General features: G+C 35.4%; 2 protein-coding genes across 3 annotated transcripts; one reads left to right on the forward strand and one right to left on the reverse strand.

The window, feature by feature from the left end:
- The first annotated feature begins 1,435 nt into the window (after positions 1-1,435).
- Positions 1,436-17,313, forward strand: LOC125681059 (uncharacterized). 2 transcript variants are annotated; one of them, XM_048920967.2, is made up of 11 exons: positions 1,436-1,654; positions 4,386-4,563; positions 8,745-8,969; positions 10,489-10,542; positions 11,816-11,857; positions 11,975-12,037; positions 13,146-13,187; positions 14,465-14,663; positions 14,751-14,846; positions 15,438-15,530; positions 15,773-17,313. In XM_048920967.2, the coding sequence occupies exons 2-11, from the start codon at positions 4,535-4,537 to the stop codon at positions 16,037-16,039; spliced, it is 1,110 nt and encodes a 369-aa protein (XP_048776924.2). In that variant the 5' UTR covers positions 1,436-1,654; positions 4,386-4,534; the 3' UTR covers positions 16,040-17,313. The 2 variants fall into 2 exon arrangements, with proteins under 2 accessions (XP_048776924.2, XP_056012096.1); XM_056156121.1 differs by lacking the exon at positions 4,386-4,563 and having other exon boundaries at positions 1,571-1,654.
- Positions 17,314-17,879: 566 nt separating this feature from the next.
- On the reverse strand, positions 17,880-21,041 carry LOC125681062 (uncharacterized). Its single transcript, XM_048920970.2, has 2 exons — positions 19,222-21,041; positions 17,880-18,026 (listed from the first exon to the last, which is right to left on the reverse strand). The coding sequence occupies exons 1-2, from the start codon at positions 19,760-19,762 to the stop codon at positions 18,019-18,021; spliced, it is 549 nt and encodes a 182-aa protein (XP_048776927.2). The 5' UTR covers positions 19,763-21,041; the 3' UTR covers positions 17,880-18,018.
- Between the last annotated feature and the right edge of the window lie 272 nt (positions 21,042-21,313).

The following is a 21,313-nucleotide window of genomic DNA, read 5'->3' on the forward strand; positions in this document are numbered from 1 at the left end:
TTTGTGAAAGCTTTTAAACACATTAGACAGAAGATTTTGATTATTAAAGATGAAAAAGAAAATTTGGGGGAAAATCGTGAATCAGTCCCTTTAATATGAGCTATTACATGAATAAACAAACACGATGGTTTACCAAGTGTAAGATTGCGAGGAAGGTCAGTTCCCAATGTTGAAATCAAAATGTAATGCAATAATGTAAAAAGAACCCTGACGAACATATTTCTGTCAATGATCAGCCTATGATAAATGTACATACAAGTTTAATGGGAACAAACGATAGAGATGACGAATCATTCTATGTAATTACTAAGTTGACAGCAGGTGGGGTGAAAGTCATCACATATATTTTTTGTATCTCTGTATTTTCTATATATTTTATCTGGTTTACGCAATAATCTAGTTGGCAGCAGGCGGGGTCAAAGTTCTCACCAATGTAAATGATGGAGTTGCATGTATCACTGTGTATAGGGAAGCAGGAAGGAAGGAAATATAGCAAGAACTTCTGTAGTACAGCTTTCTGTGTTAAATTCCACTCAAAAGGATCTATATTTTCAGTCAATCAGAGTCATCGGACGGTTCCGTTGCAGAGGGGGGGGGGGGGGGGGGGGGGCTTCGACAGGGACTAACAAAATTTAACAGGGACTAGTAAAAAGATTTTTAAAAAAAACCTTTTATTTTTCATCATTCGTGTACATAAAATAATTGATATAATAAATTTTCATTTATATTTCAAAGTGGTAAAGTTATTGCTTAAGCAGATTATAAATTTATAAAAACGAATTTTTGTACCGAAACAAATAATTCTGATATTTTGGGATTAGGCTGTTCCACCATAGAAGTTAAGAGATTGACCACGGTCCGTTATCTTCACCTTTCATGCATCTGCATATCATTTTATTACGCCCAATTTCCCTCGAGTCAAAAGTGTGGCTTCTCTACAGACACACGCAGTACATATGCCATAGTGTTATTAAGGAGAGAGACACTGTAACATGTGAATATATTTGATTGTATGTTACATGCAAGACAATATATGTTTCTTTCTTTCTATATTTGACAATATTGAAGAAATGCTATACACTGCATAATCTTATTCGTATAGCACCTGCCCGTACTAACTTACGATGTTTGGCCGATTCGATGCAATTTCAATGTCATTTAAAATGAAGATTTTCCCTAGCAAACAAGTTCAGCGTGCATAATAGAACATCACACGAAAATGAATCAATAAGTACTTGTTGCTTTTTAATGCTCTAATTATTTGGTCATTCTTATTTTCTGAAAAATTAGAGAGAACTGCTCTATCTTGTTAAATTTGGTATAGCGAAAACAAAGTAGTAGTTTTCACTTCCTTGATAAATTTGGGATAACAGTTGCAGTTGTACTAAATTTCATCTTAAGATCAAGCTTTACTTCCGTGCTCTGAATCTGAACATACTATTCTTATACCATCTGTACACGTCGTAGATACAGATTAGAGTCTGTGATCGCCTCTCTCTTTGACAACACAGAAGCTGTACTAGATTTCATTTTAAGATCAAGCACAACTTCCGTGTGATAAATCTGAACACACTATTTTCATACCATCTGCACACGCCTTAGATACAGTTTAGAGTCTGTGATCGTATCTTTCTGTTGGGAATTCCAGGTACAGGTTAGTAAACTATTCTTCTCAATTACACATAGTCTACTATATATAAAATAATTAAACTTCTATGTTATATTGATAATATGCAAATTTCGTTTTGTCTGATGAATTTAAGACATCGAAATAGAAAATTAAGAATTCAAATATTCACAAGATCTGAGAAATATTTGTATGTAGATGCATACGATTGTGGATAATGAATAAAAGCTAATTCACATTATATCTCGATGATTAAAATATATATTGTACCTTTCAATTTATACATGTAAGTAGAAGATGTGCTGTGGAAGATTGAATTAATGTATCTAGCTGAAATCAGTACTTCAAATCCACGTTATTTCAGAATCGATAGATTTGATATTCAGTGCATACATTTAATCAGGCGTTATCGTAGTACATGTATTAGATCATGTGAATAGACATGTGTAATACGTGTCGTGTCTTTTCGATACCTGAGACAGATGTTCTCTTGCAATTTGACTCAAAAAGATCCTAAATATTGATGATATACTGGTATGTTGATATCACTGATGGATCGTTGATCTTTCTGGTACATATTTCCTTATGGATTCGGACAGTCCTTTCGTAAAATAGGTCGAATGGTGAGAAACCGAGTGATTTCTGGGACACTTCCCTTTAAGCGAACAATGTGGAACTAAGATGTTAACTTTATCCTAGTCTCGCGGGCAGTCTGCGCACATTAGTTGAAAGTGTAATTGAATCCCCCACGAACCTTATATACATAGCAGTGTATGGTGAACTAAGAAAGAACAAGGAAATATACATTGCTAGATAGAGTGAATGTTCTACCAGAAACTTCAAACGTACTGTGCCACAAGTGGTGTAAATCAAAATGTGTATTCTAAAGAGTTTTTGGTACATATGAAATCGCAAAAATTCTCAAATTAACAACATCAAAACGTATGACTTTTCAACACTTTAAACGACACGGTCATTTCTCACAAGAAATTAAAGACTAGATTTTTTGACATCATAACAGTTGCTTCTTCAACAAACAATGGAAAAAAGGAAATATTCGTATCTAGTGATCAGTCATCAAACACATAACGTTGTTAGATACCACTCTGATTCCACGCACAAGTGCTCTGAAGTTGAAATAAAAAATATGTTGGAGTTCCTCATTAACAATTTATCTTCGTAGTCTTTGGTAATCAGGTTTTCCAACAGTCAGTTGGAATTCCCATTGGTACGAATTATGCTCCTTTGTTAGCTGACCGGTTTTTATATTCGTATGAAGCAGAGTTGATTCAAAAGCTTCTACATCAGAAGAAAAATATCTTGCTATGGCATTCAACTCGACATTTAGATATATCGACGACGTTTTATCAATAAACAATAATCATTTACATTCATATGTCAATTCGATAGATCAATGTGAACTCGAAATAAAAGACACCATAGAGTTCTCCACATCCGTTTTGTACTTAACGGCAAACTAACAACTCAACTTTATTACAAACGGAATGATTTCAGCTTTTCCACGTCAACTTCCCATATTTGTATGACAATATTCCATCAACACCTGCATATGGTGATTATATGTCTTAACTGATTCGATACACAAGAGTTTGTTCTGCGTATGATCAGTTTCTAAATCGAGGCAGGCTACTGACAAACAAGTTGATGTTACAGGGGTTTCTACAAGCTCGTTTAAAGTCAGTAATTAGCAAATTCTCTCGTTGCCACATGTATTATGATGTAGTTTGCCAATAAAGCCTATCTTTGGGTCTTTGGGTCAAATGCTGTCTGGCGTGTTTGGTTCCGATTGTTATGCCGTTCTTGGCACACTGGTTTAAGTATGGATTGCTCCGTTTGTCTGATTGGGATATGGGGCTCACGGCGAGTGTGACCGGTCGACAGGGGATGCTTACTCCTCCTAGGCACCTGATCCCACCTCTGGTATATCCAGGGGTCCGTATTTGCCAAGCCCTCTATTTTGTAGTCTTTATAGGAGTTAGAAAATTAATCACTGTTGGTTATATTCACCTTTCACATAGTTAACGGACATATTGATATAAATCGGAACACTTCCTTCATGAGTTGTGAGGTGAAATTAGAAGCATTATAACTATGCATTTCACGTGCTACCCCTACTTTAGAGTACATCTCGACAAAGCACCTTTCATGCTTCTGCTACACAATCTGTCTTGATTATTGGTAACGCTTCGGCCTCAGGATAGATCGTGGCAAAGTCGACAAGAGTAAGAATGCATCTGTTATCGCGATCTTTAATGGGATGCAATAAACCTATCAAATTAACTGCTACCCCTTTGAAATGGTTCATCAACCAACGGCATCTGCTGCATAGGATCTCTGCTACTCTACTACTTTTAGACACCATGCAGTGGTATTTATCACAGGATTGAGAAAACTTCTTGACGCTAGATTGGACACGTGGCCAATAGAACTCGAATAAAACCCTATTTACCGTTCGGATTGTATCCATGTTGCCTATCAATATTGACTAATGGGTAAGAAACATTACGGTCTCTTGAAAGCGACACAGAGACAGGAATCTGCATTGAAACATTACCTTTTACTCTCGTATTCCCAGTTTACAAACAACTTTCCGTAAACCATCTTATTGCATGTACGAGTATACCTGTTTTGCCATGTAACACTTGTTCTCGATCATCAAGATCTCTAGCCTTAGAGAGTGACTTTTCATTGTCTTTAGAGCCTTTTGAAAATCTTTCATCATCTTTGAAAATTTCAGAAACCTTCATCTGAACTAGTTTTTGATATCTGATTCTGCGCCGATTCCTTGTCTCAACTGCATTAATACTACCTCAATGTGGACCTGAGTTTCCAGGAAGTCTAGCACTCTCACAATCACTGAAGAGAAGATTATAAACTTGCGACTCCATGCACCAAACAGAAAATTCTTCTGTGAGGTAAGATGTGTCTATGAAAAGTTGCGCAACGTGGACTTAAATTTTACGATTGTCAGTTAATTTGAAATTTACCTGTAATGTTATGTTCTGGTCACAAACATTTTTGTATAACTATTCCGCTACAACCGGTATCACTCAAAACAGAAACTTCTTAATTAGCTTTTGCAAAACCATTTGACACTGGTTAGCATGCACTAATGGATTGACATACCGAAGTAAACGTGACTGATTTATCAATTAGAGCGTCACTATTTCTAATTGAATCTGACGTAGAAACGAAAACGTTACATACCGCATTGTTGGCATTGTACAATTCTTTTTTTTTTATGAAAGTGTGAAGATAACGATCAGTGATCAATCTCATAACTGCTATAAGGAATACAAAATTAAAAACACGGACCCCTGGATATACCAGAGGTGGGATGAAGTGTCTAGGGGAATAAACATCGTCACAGCTGCCGAGAGCCCGATCTCTTGATCAAGCAATCCGTTGTCAAAATTAATGTGAAAAGAACGGCCTAACAATACGGAATTTTAGGGATGTGCTGGAACGACTGATTACACTTGACGTTTATACACCGCGGTCACGTGGTAGTGAGCAATTGTTGGACAACGTTGAGATCGATACAACTGGTGTTTTGCTAGCAGACGGTCTGTAAAGAGCTATGCTCAGTCCCACGATGACGATCCAAGTCACCATTGGTACTTAGTACCTGGGTGTAAAGTAGATGGAAGGAAAAAGGCGCATATAGAGTGAACACCAAATAGGGAAAAGTGAGGTAAAGACATAGGTAAACAATATTGATGCAGTTGAATAGATCTCCCTAATATGTATCAGCATAAATTTTTTAATAGAAATATCTTAAATAGTTTCTTTGAAACTGAGCTGAACGTAAAGTATGACAGAAGGACGGAAGGATGATTGATTGTATCTTATTTAACGTACCTCTTGAGAATTTTTCACTCATATGGAGACGTCATCAATACCGGTGAAGGACTTATAATTTAGGCCTATCTTGGTGCTTACAGTCATTGAGCAGTAAGGATTCTTTTGCGTGCCACACCTACTGTGACACGGGGCAACTATTATTATCTCCGAGGATCCGTAACATTCACACATGATGCCGAGTTTTTGGCGATGGAACTGTCACTATCTGTTTGAACGACTTAGGTCTGTTGCGGCCGGGATTCGAACCCCGGGCTTCCGCATGCGGGGCGAACGCTCTACCTCTAGATCACCGCGGCGGAAGGACAGAAGGACGGAATATGGATATGACAAACACTATACATGTATGTTCCGGCCATATTCATGACGGGGCATAAAAATGTATACACACATAACACATATATCACAGTTACAGCTATCACAGGTTTATGAATCTGGATCCCTCTCACAACTGCGTTTAGAATAAGTCCAAGAGAAAAGGGTCCCTGGTACAGCGATGTTCAAACTGGCCTGCGCTCCTGACCACACCCGTCTACATGACTTATATCAAGAGCCTGATAATAGCAAAACCATGTCGAAACTTATGTGACCATGAATAAAGACAAACAAAATACAATGACATGGCCTCAAATACGAGTAATACTTTAACAGAATACGGCTCATATATTAGGACATGTGATCACAATCTGCTGATCACCAAATACTGCCTCTATTACAAGAATATACTAGAATGATCAAACGGCATTTGATGCAAGATAACCACTTGGACACTAAAATACTAGTAAAAAAAAAACCAGCAATATACACAAGCACAATATCGTATCGGTACTTCAAATATGTATAGAAAGTATTTCACAAAACATACTAGCATTCAAATGCAATAATACTAACATCATCACTATATTGATTTTATACGCAAATGTTTACATTTTCAAGTTTCAACTGTTTTCTCTTATATAACACTATCACGAGCAATACGTATTTATCAATGTATAAATACCTAAACGGGATCAACAGAGGTCACGGCTATGGGTATGAACCAGGGTTGGGGTAATTGAAAAAGTAATTGTAATTAATTGCAATTAATTACATGTTTTGAAATAATTGGATGTAATTTGTGATTGTAATTTAATTAATCACCAGAGGAAAACACCCTGTAATTCAATTACTTTTTTAATTACTTTCAATTATAATTACTCTCATTTAAAATCCAGGACCATGAGGTTTCTTTTAGCATGATATTATTGCAATATTGCTTTAAAAGTATATTTGATACTTGAGTCAATTTTTATTAAGTGTATTTAAAACCAAAATACTATCCTCTCTTTCTCTCTCTCTTTCAGCAATTTGTCTTTATATAAGCTGATCAAACTCGCTGTACTTTAGTAGGTGAAAAGCAAGTTTGATCTGTACGAATATCACAGACCAGTATACATTGTGGTTTGCAAAACACACTCTCTCTCTCTCTCTCTCTCTCTCTCTCTCTCTCTCTCTCTCTCTCTCTCTCTCTCTCTCTCTCAGGGCAGTGATGCGTTTTTAAGCTGACCAAATCACACTGACAACATTGAGCAGGTGAATTCTAGCCACCGGTATTGTTCTCAGAGCCCCAGGTAATATAATGGCTATGAAAACAATTCCCATCATTGGCCAGGTCATATCATTCTTGAACATTCCTGAACAAGGAAGATGTCTAGTAGACCTCCAGTATTCTGATATTTTGAAATCATGGAGTGTTATGGGCAAAGTTTTTCGGCCTGACAGATGCTGTTTAAATGATAGCACCTTTGAGAAACTGATGATGATCAAATGTAATAGCCAGTTGGAATAGAAATCTGAAATAAATTTGTAAATGTGTTATTATTCATACATCATATGATTATATAATTTACCACTAGTTTTCTGATAAAATTTGAGAAAGTAATTGTAATTGAATTAATCACATACAGTAAGTGCAGCGGTTACGCTTGTAAATTCTGTCTTAATTATCTAAAGAGAGCGGCGTGGTTACGTACGTGTATATTATATGGTAAATTTATTACACAGGTGAAATCATCAAAGAAGCGTCCCGCTAGATATTTTAAAATACCTTATTTCTTAAAAATACATGTTTCAACACAACATATTTACATAAGACTTACCTCAAAAGCACCCAATAAGTAACTGGGGATATTTTATAGATGTTGAGCACCCCACGATTCAAAGTGTTTTCAAAAAGTCGGTTCAATGATATGTTTTATCTAAATGACTAACTGCGCTCGACTAACGTACACGCAGCTTAGTACAGATAGGTTACCAGACTGGCCAAATGAAAATTCACTCAACAGATACCTGTCCAGCTGAGGAGTCGGAAGTGCACAATGTTTGCATGTAAAACTTATACGGTACCAATTTTGATGCACCAGATGTGCATTTCGACAAATTATGTCTTTTCAGTGATGCTCAACCGAAATTTTTGAAATCCGAAATAACAGAAAACGTTTAGGTCCCAAGATCTAATTTAGGGAAAAACGGAGTGCCAAAAAAGTGGAGTCAAATTCGTCTAAGGATAAGAGCTATGCATGAGGGAGATAATCCTTTATTTTCAAATGAATTTCTAAATTTTATCACAGCAATTAAATATACATCCGTATTTTCAAGCTAGTAACGAAGTACTTAGCTATTGGGCTGTAGAGACCCTCGGGGACTAACAGTCCACCAGCAGAGGCCTCGACCCAGGGGTCATAATGTAAAACTTATACGGTACCAATAAAGTGATATATCTAACAAAATAAAGGGGCACATGAAGGGATAAGTTGAAATGATGGAATGCGAGTGTGACAGCTGATAGGTCATATAGAGAACCTGTCAGTTCCTACAACGACACGGTAGTCACTGGCTAATAGGTACCAGTTCCTACAACTACACGATAGTAACTGATTAATAGGTAGATTACAGATCCTATTAGTTCCTACAAGTACTGTAGATTTCTTATTTTACGCGAGTACTTATCGCGAAATGTCTCATGGACGTGAAATCACGAGAAATATTTTTACGTGCGTGATGTTTCTCGCGAAATTACGCGATAATACATTCCACGTGTATATTTCGGAATTTACAGTATTCAGTATGTATCTCTTGTTAGGTATAATAGAATATCTGCCAGTTTTTACAAGTAAATGTTCTAGTGATTATTAAATTTGTTGGATAGAGAACATAACAGTTCTTACATAAGTACACTGCATTTGTTGTTTGCTAGGTCGGATAGAAAACCTGCCAGTTCCTACGAGTACACAAGAGTTGGAATATACTACGATGACGACGATGAGGAGCCACTAATAAATATTCAAGAAAACAGAATGTGTTGTTTGTGTTGGATAACCTCAAAGTTGAATAACTTCAAAGAATGGCTGTTAGGAAAACCAAAGCAGGTGTTCTATAAAAGACGAGTGCTCGAAAGCAACGAGCACGAGGAACCGTGCAAGTATGTATAAATTTTTATTACTTTAAATCATTCCTACGTACGTGTATATACATCTACTGTGTTCTTGTACGGAGTAGGGGATAGTAATGGACTTAAAAAGTGAGTAGTAACTAATATGGACTTTATGTATTATTATTACGCAACCTTCTTAGTTATGATATACATGAAAGGTGAGAATAACGAACAGTGAGCAATCTTATAATTCCTATAAAGAATACAAAATAGAGAGTTGGGCAAACACGCACCCCTGGGTATACCAGAAGTGCGATCAGGTGCCTAGAAAGTGTAACCATCCCCTGTCGACAGGTCACAACCGCTAAACTGGAGTTGTTAGTTTGCCATTGATATTTTTTCAATGAAAAATCTAAGTACGAAGCCGATGTTGAAGACTCTGGTGTCTTTTATCTCGATCTATCGAATCGGCATATGAATAAAAATTATTCTTGTTCACAGAAATATAAAATACAGCGGATTTCTAGCAATATATGTTAAGAGAGAAAGGACTGAAATTGACTCGACACAAACCGTAGTGTTTCATTCACAAAACACACAAAGACATACATTTATGTACACATGCTTTTTAAAATAGTACATAGTAATTTTTAGTAAGGAATGCAGTTAAGAGGGATATAAAATTCAATCACAGAAATGTTCGTACCATTTTCCAAGGGGGAGGTAAGGTAATTATAAGATAGTGAAGACAGAGTATAAAACACTCAAGGCCCATGGACTTAGTGAAACCAACAATTGCAAATTAGTTTCCTTCTTTGATAAAGATTCATGCGTGGATAAACCGTAGGGTCAATAATTAGGACATGTCCCCAATCGGAATTCATAATTTTAGATGGTTTATTTAATAATTTTCTATCAAATAAACAGCAGGGTAGATATTGTAATGGAAGAATATCTTCATGTTATTTGAAATCTTCCGCTTCATCCATATTATGACGTTTGGTGTCTAGGATGGACCCCAAGAGAGTTCCTAAAATGTTGATATTGGAATGAGGGAATTTAGGTAGTATCACGCAATTTGGTTGATTAATATCACGACATTTATAAAACCAATTCATATCGTATCAAACGTTATTTTGCTTTGCTTTTCCCCGCCATATGACTTTTGTGGACGACATTACGCTGCAGACTTTCAGAATACCTACCTACCTATCCTCTTCAAGCCATGGTCAGCTCATAAGGATTGACAGCATCTTCCGCCATCTCACTCTGTCATTTGCTACTGTAACTGCTTCGCTCCATGTTTGCCATCCTAGTTGTTCGCGTTCTGCCTCTGCACTTCTTCGCCATGTTCTTTTTGGGCGACCTCTATTTCAGAATGCTATTATGATATCGATACGTTCATGATGATATAAATAATAATTCAGTTCACGTATTTAGATTATAAAGGATGACGCGTTCGTTTAATTTTTTGCTGTAGAAATGTGCATATAAGGTATATAGTCTAGGTTTAATGAGTTTTCTCTGATGTAGTTGTATTCTATTTATCTGTACTTTATCACGACAGATACCAGCGGGAAGCAGAAAAACTTAAGGAGGAATATAGAAATCTAGAAATCAGGTAAACATGCAAATCTTTATTATAAGTGTTTATGAAATATCAATAATACAATGATTATTCAATTAAAATGCTGATTTGTTGCCAAAATGAAAATATAATAATAAATTTTAATCACGGTTGAAATATGAGATTGAAAATAATCCTACAAACACGCTTGAATCCCGCAAATTTTGTTTTCTAGTGCTGTGTTTGAATTCGTACTTATGGGGTGCTCACATATTCAATCAACTAGAGTAACATAAAATATCTTCAATTTGTAGTTTTTTTTAACATACAATACTAGTACCTGCAAACCTCAGCGAAACACAGTGTAATTTACCGATTGTTCTTTTAATTGCGGATCTATTCATATATGAAATTTATCTTCTGTTCTGATGTTTTTATTCAAATCAATACTTTGAAGGTAGATGACTAGGACAAAAAGGTTATATATATGGACGGTGGGTGAATAACATGAAAGCTAAACATATCAAATTGAACACATATATACAATGTACCTGTAGACACTAGATATGTGATTTTATCTTAAATCGAACATTACATGTAAGTTAGTATTGTATACTAGGTGTAACATCAAAAGAGCGCTTTACTTCGCTAAACTTTAAGAAATTAAATGTTTTAAATGATGCATTTGTTGGCTTAAGAATCTACACGTAATGTGTTATCAGTTGTTCCGATATTTCTGGAATATCACATCATTTTATCCATTCAAAGGGATTCAGTAATATTTGTTTAGAGGAAATGGCATTGGAAGACAAAACAGTTCCGGAAATGCTGTATACAAGATACCATAGTATGTACGCATATACTGAACGCGTCTTGTACTATAAACACAACGAAAGAGAAGAAAAATAAAAGAACGGCAAATGACAATTTGAAAGTTTTAGTATCAAAATCTTAAAATATGGAATAAGTTTAAAACAAACCTGTGGTTGTTTTAGAAGGACACTCCATATGAACATGTAAATGCATAGCGACGATGATAAAGTGAATGAATGAATGGTGTTATCAAAGTAAATAACTTGTACATCTAAAAGATTGAAAAGTGAAAACATTCACACGAAAATTGCAAAAATCAATGCAATAAATATCAGTGTATGTGTATCGATCTATGTTTTGCTCTTTATTGAAATGCAGGTATATTTTAAGTTTCATAATAGTATATTATTATTTGGTCGGATTATTTCAAACTTGTTCAATATTTTACGAACATTCCAGCATGTTTCCTGTATTGAGTCGAAAATTGATATAGATTTTAAAACTTCATTTTCAGATTATCTGATAGCCAGGCAGAAGTGAGAAATCTGGAATCAAAGTAAATACGGTTTTAATAGTTCAACACATATAAATTTTGCAAATAAATTAATCTCAATGAAAAAAAATATTCATTTTCAAATACTATATACAGTACCATAACTTTTTCCCCATTAAGATTCAGTCGCACAGAAGAAATATTAAATGATGTACGACGAGAAAAGAAAACGCTGCTGTACAAGTACGTATATAGAAATAGTATGAAATAAAGAAATAAGATAACTTATGTTGAATTACTCCGTTGTTCATATCAGATAATTGCTGTTCAAGAAAAGAGTACTGTGTATATTTCAATACGCCAATTTCGAGATACGAACTCTTCTGTATAGGAGGTGCATTTAGTGGAACTTTGAATGTCTAAGTGGGACAGAGTGGATATACAACCAACGAGGAAGACGATGAAATGTATTAAAAGCGGCTTCTCTTTGAATATGTAAATGTGGGAAATACAAAATACTATCGAAAGAAATGTTTTACCGAAGTTGAAACATACAAACAATGTCATATTTGCAAGAAATATCTTGGATATGGTACTTATGACCAACGAAATAACATGATAGGATAAGAATTCTATGTATTTAATTACTCCCTAAATACTTATCACTTACTTAGTTTGTGTATCAGTCAAATTCGGGTTATCAAACAGCGTATGAGAAACTTACTGAGTACATTCACTTACGCTGTGATGAATATCTGTCCCACTCCCGCGTGTAAACAAATTCTTTCGCGCTTTACTATGTACGAGAGTTCTCCAAAGGGAAATAACTCGGACGTATCTCGAAACCGGCGTATTAAAGCATTACATGTGCTGATCCATGTTAATCAAGCCGACAATTTGTTATATGCTTTCATACCACTGGATGACCCGCATCAGTGGTATTTATATATAAACCACTGGGTGACTCCTGTCTGTGATAAATAGACGACTCCTGGCAGTATCAGTAGTGTTAAATTTCACAGTCTGATGGGAAAAAGACATTTCAGGCTAGGAGAAGACCATGTAGGGATTTCGATCTACTGATGAAGGGTTGGATTCCGAAGTACAAAATACATTTTTAATCCATAAATGAATTTATTATATTTTTCAACAAAATCAAACTCTAAAATTATGAATTACATCTGTATCATAAAATGTAATTCACCATCATTCAACTCCACTATAGAACAGAAACTGAAGACTTCCTAACTTATGGTGCCAACATTCCAATGAAATCAAAGTACTCACAAATACTTTACCTGCATAATCGGAGACGAGTTTTTTCTGTTATGTCGGACGTTTATATTTTCAGATTTGAAGAAGAAAAACAAAGAAAAGAAAAAGCCCTAACCAGGTTGTCCGTTAGACATCTTTATAATATATATATATATATATATATATATATATTAATCTAACTTCTATATTATTTTTATGAAGATGTTCTAAATTTATCAATATTATATGTATCGAATCTTTGTGTAGGTCCCACTTAGTTGCCATTGACCGCTCCCTCATTTCTCTTTGTTAGCTTAATATGCATACCAAGTAATCATGCTCTTATATCATCATTATACTTTGAATGATATATTATCTGTGTACTTCGTATATATTGAGATATTATCATCCATCATCATATACATGTATATTGTAATTTCACATATACATCATTATGTGGACTTTACCTTGTACCTTAAAGGAGAAGACTTATAAAGGCGCTGTTGTCTGCCTAACTCTCAATATGTTATACATTTTAAAATACTATCTAAATCATTTATGTCGATTTATTGATTGTTTCTATATCGTGTAACGTCCCTCTAGAGATTTTTTTTTCATTTTATAATATATGTGGACGTCGACATTACCAACGAAGGGCTGCAAAATTTAAGCCTATGCTTGGCGCTTACGGTTTTTGATCAGGGAGGTGTCCTTAATGTGCCACACCTGCTATGACACGCGGACCCGGTCTTTGCTTTCATATCCGAAGAACCGCCTCCATTTAGTCGCATCTTACGACTAGCATTGGGTACTGAAGATATATTCTAACCCAGATCCCCACGGGAATATATATGTTGAACTTCAACGGAGGTGCTGATATAGCTACATGTTCAATATCACAGATATTGTAAGCAAGAACAGACTATTTAGCACAGGTGAATTGTTGGTTGGTCGTATATTGCTTAACGTTCCGCTTGAGAATTTTTCACTCATTGTCGGTAAAGGAGCGCTAATTTTAAGCATATACTCGGCGCTTACGGCCTTTATGCAGGGAGATATCTTTATCGTGTCACATCTGCTGTGACAGGGGACATTGTTTTTTGCGGTCTCACCCGCAGGTCCGCCCCATTTCGTCACCTCTTAAGACGTTTTCTAACCCAGATTCACAAGCAACTAGCACAGATGAAATTCACATTACTAAAAGGAAGTTGCACACACTAATTCCTTAGTGAGTTTTGTTCATACTTTCCTGATTTAACATATTCTTGATGTGATAGTGATTAACCATGCACATGTAAATAATTGATTAATTAATTAGGTGTATCCATGCAAGCTGTTCTTTTAGCTAGTTCTTCAGTTGACATAATTTCGTATTGTTTGTATGTGAATCACATGGTATGTTTGGTTATATTTCAGATTAAGCACTATTGCTGGGGATAAATTAAGGGTAAATAACCCTCGAATAGCTGATCTATCAGACGAAAATCGACCAATCAAACTAGGAGAAAAGTTCAGCGAACTCTACGACAACGAGTGGACGGATGCATACGAAAGTTTAGAAGATGTTGGTGTCGACGAGGAAAAGATAATAAAAGAGCTTTTGGACATTTTAAAGGTATCAGCTATATAAAAAAATGTTACATCGGACGATTGCTGTATAAATCGAAGCGAAATATCATTCTTTTCTCTTTTATTTGGAAAGGAGGTTTACACTTGCTGTCAACACTATGCCAAAGCCCAGAGACACAGACTGATTCATGCCATCACACTACCTTCCAGATCCGACGAGCAATCACAGGTACATGTACAACGCACATTCTTCATTAAATACTAACACAACGTATAGATGCACCGAGTAACATCATTAGTCGGTGGACACTGTTTTCTCAATTGAGCAAATGTATGGAATCAAACAATAAGCGAAACACTAATTTGTAGAAGAGAGAACTAAAGAAGGTAAACGTAGTTATCAATGTACACGTAGTTAACTTCTCAGTATAACGACGAAATGCAATGCCTACGGAACTTGATAAAACCTCGGACGATATGCAAGTCTTCCGTGACAGTAAAACATGCCTATAGCGAAGTGCCGGTAATGAACAATGTTTATTCATTATAAACGTAATTCGTTATATCCAATGACTTCATGTTGTTTTAATACTACAGGGAATAAAATTCACTTCACACTAAGAACCATATAGGTGTAAGCTGTAACAATGGTGAACAGTATTTGTATCAAAAACATTTAATCCACAATATGAAATAATGATTTCATGAATACATAAGACGTAACGTGAAATCTGTTTTTCGACTTTGCATTTAGTAGGTTTTGTGTAGCTCAAGTGATAAGAATATACATTGGAACTAATAATGATTTCTTAACTACTAGGATGCTACAACGCCCGCAATCGTGGTGTCCAAGGTGGTTGAACTTCAAAAACAGACAGCGTCGATTGCTATATCTGATGTAAAGAATACAATCGTTAGTATATATCATTCATGAAAGGTGAAGACAACGAACAGTGATCAATCTCATAACTCCTATAAGGAAGACAAATTAGAGGGTTGGGAAACACGGACCATGTTTTGTCCCATCGAAAGTCACAAGATTGACCATTTCATTGATAACCTAAAGCTGGTATAAGTTGTAACATTGCAAAAATCCCTCAAATGACAATATATCGTCCCTACATTATAACATTATAGGATTATTGTTGCTTGCAGATTACAACCAGATCAGAAGTTGCAGACACCGAAGTTAAACAGAAGTACACGGTCCGTTGCATGCAGCTGTGCTGGATGATGGCAATACAGGACCCTCCAATGTTGCTCCATTTTGGGCCGGCACAAAATGAAGATTTTGATAAAAATGTGTTCAGATTGTACACAAAGCAAGGCAACAGAGTAGATTTCATTGTTTGGCCAGCTTTAGTTTTGCATGTTAACGGGCCCATTGTTCAGAAAGGTGTTCTTCAACCGAAGCCAAGCTGATAGGATAATGCATTTGACTGATTGATACCAGTGGTATTCAATGTCATTACTACCTGTAGAAAATAGAAGATAATCATAAGCAAACAAGGATTTTCTTATTTTATAAAAAGTAAAGCAATGCATGTATGTAGAGTAAGGGAAATAATTCTGATCGGCATGAGTAAACTAAGGCCACGGTTAATATCAAGAATAGATGTCTCGATTATATATCCACTTAATTGAATAATGACTGCAACCTCTCCTCGGACAGTTAAAAAGTATATCTTTATTTTTACTGATTTATATACTCCAATGACTTTAAAGGGGCATGGGCACGGATTGAGATGAATTTTTTTTGAAATTTTATTTTTCCTTTTTTAATATTTATAATGTTTCAATAAGGTATTTCTAATGGTCAGCAAAAACTTGGATGTCAGCTGTCGAGGTACATGGGAGATACAGCGTTCACAATTCTTTGTTATGTAAACAAGGCTCGTGTCATGTTTTTGTTTACATAGGTTGAATATACTAGTAAAAGTTTCGTTTAAAGCAGATTTTTCAAATCAGAAGTTAATTCTGAACACAAACGAACAGTTTGTAATGTTTGACACATCTAATATTGTTTTACACATGGTATATTCTATTGAGCAATCTAAATGTAAACAAAAACATGGCACGAGCTTGGTTTACATAACTAGAAATTAAGAGTGCTGTATCTCACTTGTAACTCAACAATTGATATTCAAATTTTGGTTAACTATTAGAAATACTTTATTAAGCATTGTAAACAATAAAAATGTAAATACAAAGTTGGAAAATTTTCAGCTGAAATCGTGTCCATGCCCCTCTAGATATGACAGGAAATAGTAATATTTTATTGTTACTTTCATTCATAGATAAGAATAATGTGCATGATATATGTATACCTCATTGGAAACATATTTTAATCAGAGGTAAATCAAACAGAAATAACTTTATTTATTAATCCTCGTTCCTCCTTGACACACAACCACATAATATGTTGAAAATTGTTTATTGATCAAAGTTAATAACTTTAATTATGCAGTTAGAATAATACAATTCATTCGTATCAGGAAGTTGACATTAAGTAATTTTATCAGTAAAACAATTACAGCTAAGTATTAACCTCCATTGTTTCAGCAAAGAATCATAATCTTAACTCGTACACTTTACAAGTTTATCTTATATATCAGCTTTTTGATATTGTCTTAAACACGTGATTGTTTTATATATCCATACTTGTTATTACCTGAAAAAATAAACAAATAAACAAGCTCTGTGTTTAGTAATCCAGAAGTGATAAAACGATTAGATAGGTTACATGAGGAATATATTTCGGTTCCAACTGTCAAAGCTTCAAATGAAATTGCCTTTTCCTCTTCAAAAATGGAAAACGGAAACATTCATATCTAGTTTGTATTGCTTACAGGAGTTATGAGGTTGTTCACTGTTCGTTATATTCACCTTTCATCCAGTGATCAGTCATCCAAAAATTACTTTGTTAAACACCACTCTGATTCCACGCACCAGTACTCTGAAGTTGAAATTTTCAACATTCTCGTTGTCTTTGGTGATCAGGTCTTCAAATAGTCTGTAGCAATTCCCATGGGTACGAATTGTGCTCCTTTGTTAGCTGACCTGTTTTTATATTCTTATGAAGCAGAATTTATTTTTCAAAACTTGTACGTGAGAAGCAAAAATATTTTGCTGTGGCCTTTAATTCGACATTTAGATATATTGACGACGTATTATCTATCAACAATAATATTCATTTATATGTCTATTCGATATATCCCTGTAAACTCAATGTCAGTGACATGACATAGTCTTCCACATCTACTTCGTACTTAAATGTTTTATTGAACATAGATGTTAACGGTAAACTACCACATTTTTCACAAACGGAATGATTTCACTTTTCCATCGTCAGCGTCCCAGATTCATAAAGATCCACATCAACTTTAGCTAGCTGACATCCTTTACCAAACTGCAGAAAAAGATGACAAGCATCATCTACTGATTGATATTTTACAGATTTACAATCGGGGCAAATTCCATCATTCACTGAATTACCCTCAGGTGAAGAAAGATCATGAATAATCCTGAATTCTCCTATCTGAGCTTTTGGAACTAATCCCAAAGGAGATACTCTAAAAAAATTAAAGGGAGGTTCCTGGAAAGGACCTTTAACTCGACCTGCCCCAATTTCTTTCCCAATTTTTTTCTTTTAATACATCCATTCTAGCTACAGCTGATGGCAAATTTTTATTCAACCGAAACTCTTCTTTACCTTGAAAAGGAATCTTAAAGCCCTCTGTAAAACCATTAACCAAAAACTTCACCTTATGCTTATCATACCCAGCAAGTAAACACTGTAATTCATCTGCCTTTATCGGGGTCACTATCTCATGTATCTTATTTTGGAAAGGGTTGTGAGGCACGAAAAGTGGACTGCTTAGTTTGGGGTTTACCCTTTCCCCCCTCTGTTGTGGATGTGTTTCCCGTTTGTTTGTTTGGACAGTGTAATCTACTGTGGGTGCCCTTACACACCTGACAGAAGTGACCATATTTGCACACTTTGTCTGAACAGCTCCCTTCATTGTTGAAGGTGAAACAATGTTTTGTTCGCACTGAATTTGAGGGAAAACTTTTTTGCTGGGGACGAAAAGAACCCTTGTTCTTAAAGCTCGACAACGTCATAGCCATTGTTTCTGTATGCAATTCCCCATTTACCCCCTCCCATGGCAAATGGTCTGGGTATTGTTCCCTCCACCTACGAAAATTTTCATCATAACTTAATGCCCCTTTCACATTTGACATCTGAGCCAACTGAGAAATAATCTGCCCATATTTCATTAAATTAGGGGCCTGATGAGGATGTCTTTGACAATAAATACCAGCATATATATAGAAGGCATCTTGCCACTGTTTTAAATTGCTTATCTGTTTTCCTGTTTTCTTTCTAACAAATTGCAAATTGCCATCTTTCTCTTCTGCAATGTAATTAAATTTCTCTTCAGATGTCTTGTGTTTTAACAATTCGCTAAAATCGACATACTTATTCGACACAATATCTGCACGCAACTTAGGATCTACTCCTAAAGAAATTGGGCGCGCTAGCCCATAATTTACTTTTAACGCTCTACTTTCTGTGGTTTGACTAGTGACAGGTGCAATATTACCTAACAGTTCTTGTGCAATACTAAGATTTGGGGACTTATTCGCTCCTTCATTGGCACCATTTCCATCACCCACATTCTGCGCGGCAGCCTCGTCAGTGGTACTTCCAGTGGCAGGACTGCTCTCCAATAGGTTAGGCTGGGTACTTGAGTTGTTCTGTTGTAATATTCCACCAGGCAACATACCACTGTTCTGTAGGACTGAAACAACAGTTTGTATAATGACCGGGATGGCTGCTGCTAACATCTGTGTCATCGACTCAGCAGTCAGGTTCTGGTTGCCCACAGAAATTGGAACAGGTGTGTCTCCATGTTCATTGGCCACTTGTGTAGCTGTGTTTATATGTTCAGGTTTTGTACCTTGCCCTGCGCCTAGAGTCGGTCTACTGTGAGTGTCTGAGGCAACTCGCGTCTGACTTCTTGCTTTGCCACGTGGGATTCTTCCTACGGACGTTGATTGTGTTGCGCTCCTCCTAGGTGTTGCGCTTCTCCCACGAGACTCCCCCACCTTCCTCCGCTTTGGACGTGAAGTGGCCTGTTCCATAACCTGTGTTCAACTGAAAAATTCAATTCATTATTCCTTTGCCTCAGAGAGTTTAATTGTTTACATAACAACGATTTGTTGTCAGAATATCATACATAGTTCTACTGATTTAATCAGATACATAAAATGTGAAATATCAGCTTATATCTGGTAATTATATTTCACTCTGACTTAAATATATATACCATGAGAAACAGATACACAATGTGTTCCTTATAAAAACATCAGTTCCATGTGAACTGAGTATCAGTTACCCTATTCCAGTTCCATATGAACTGAAATATGTTGAATGCCCAGTTCCATATGAACTGTTCAAATGTTCCATTTGAACATATACTTATCAAATCCAGGGTTCCATTGAACCACAAGTTCCATATGAACATCTTTCTAATATAGCATCAAACCAAATTCCATTTGAACTGGCAGACCAATTCCATATGTGAATTGGCTAAATTATCATACGCTCTATCAGTAATCTCCATACAGCATTATAAGACCAATTCCATATGAACTGGTTATTACAAAAAATTACTGATTTAATGTAGTATTATCCATCCAGTAATGAGCCATCTGTGAAGTATAACATTGTGTTATCTATTATATAATTTATTTTTTTTAAAGCCTTATACTTAACTTAAGGACATGCCAAAAATAACTCGTCAATGAATATTTTTTCTTTTTTTCATGAAGCACCATCAGGATGTCCTGTACAATGTGTATAAATTTCATGGCCACTTTCTAGGTATACAAGGGAGATAATAAGCTTTGAATTACCCCCATTTTCGAAAATTGTGAATTTTACAAGATTATTTCGATTTTCAATTCAAAAAATAATTTGATGGAATTTTTATCTATATCTTTTACAATAATTTTTAGAATATATGTAAAATCTAAAATATATAATAATAAAATGCTTAAACATAACCATATGATAAGAAATTGGGAGAAATTAAGGATTTGGGGTGGAAATTGGTACTCAAAAACAGGGTAGTCCAGATACTAAATGAAGCACTGCTCAAAACCTTGTCAATGAATTTTTTTGCAAACACTGCAATTAAAAGCTATTCATATACCCAACTTCCTGTAGAAATATGAAGGGGTGAAGCTAATCTTGATTTTTGAGGTAGGCGTCTTTGAAGTTATACATTGATATGTTCACTTGGGGTTAGGCTTGGCGAAATATTTGTTATTAATAACTTTCAAGCTTATATTCTTTTCATGTACAACTACTGTTAAAAGTAATGGGGGATGGAACACTCTCAATTTATTTGCACTACAAAATAAAAAAAAAACCTCATTTTCAAAGACGGGGGGGGGGGGGGGGGGGGGGGGGGGGGGCTAATTCTTCGTGACTGTTTTGGAATACATTGTTAGAAACTATATTTGTTTTGAACCTATTGAAATATTTAGAATTTTCATAATTATGGAACAAAAATTGAGTTTATGGAAACAAATTCAAATTTAATTTTTTTTAAATATACATGTATATATTAAACATGGCTTCGAACAAAACGTCTAGTCTAGCTCTAAACAATACGTCTTCTTTCAAAC

This window comes from Ostrea edulis, chromosome 2 (genome assembly GCF_947568905.1).
Source record: "Ostrea edulis chromosome 2, xbOstEdul1.1, whole genome shotgun sequence".
In the NCBI taxonomy this organism is placed as follows: Eukaryota; Metazoa; Mollusca; class Bivalvia; order Ostreida; family Ostreidae; genus Ostrea; species Ostrea edulis.

Bases quoted from the DNA above. Each gene is read 5' to 3' on its own strand.
- LOC125681062 (XM_048920970.2), bottom strand. From the start codon at position 19,762: ATGGAACAGGCCACTTCACGTCCAAAGCGGAGGAAGGTGGGGGAGTCT.
- LOC125681059 (XM_048920967.2), top strand. From the start codon at position 4,535: ATGCACCAAACAGAAAATTCTTCTGTGAG. The intron at 13,188-14,464 runs GTTGTCCGTTAG...GTTATATTTCAG, and splicing joins AAAGAAAAAGCCCTAACCAG to ATTAAGCACTATTGCTGGGG. The intron at 14,664-14,750 runs GTATCAGCTATA...TTATTTGGAAAG, and splicing joins AGCTTTTGGACATTTTAAAG to GAGGTTTACACTTGCTGTCA.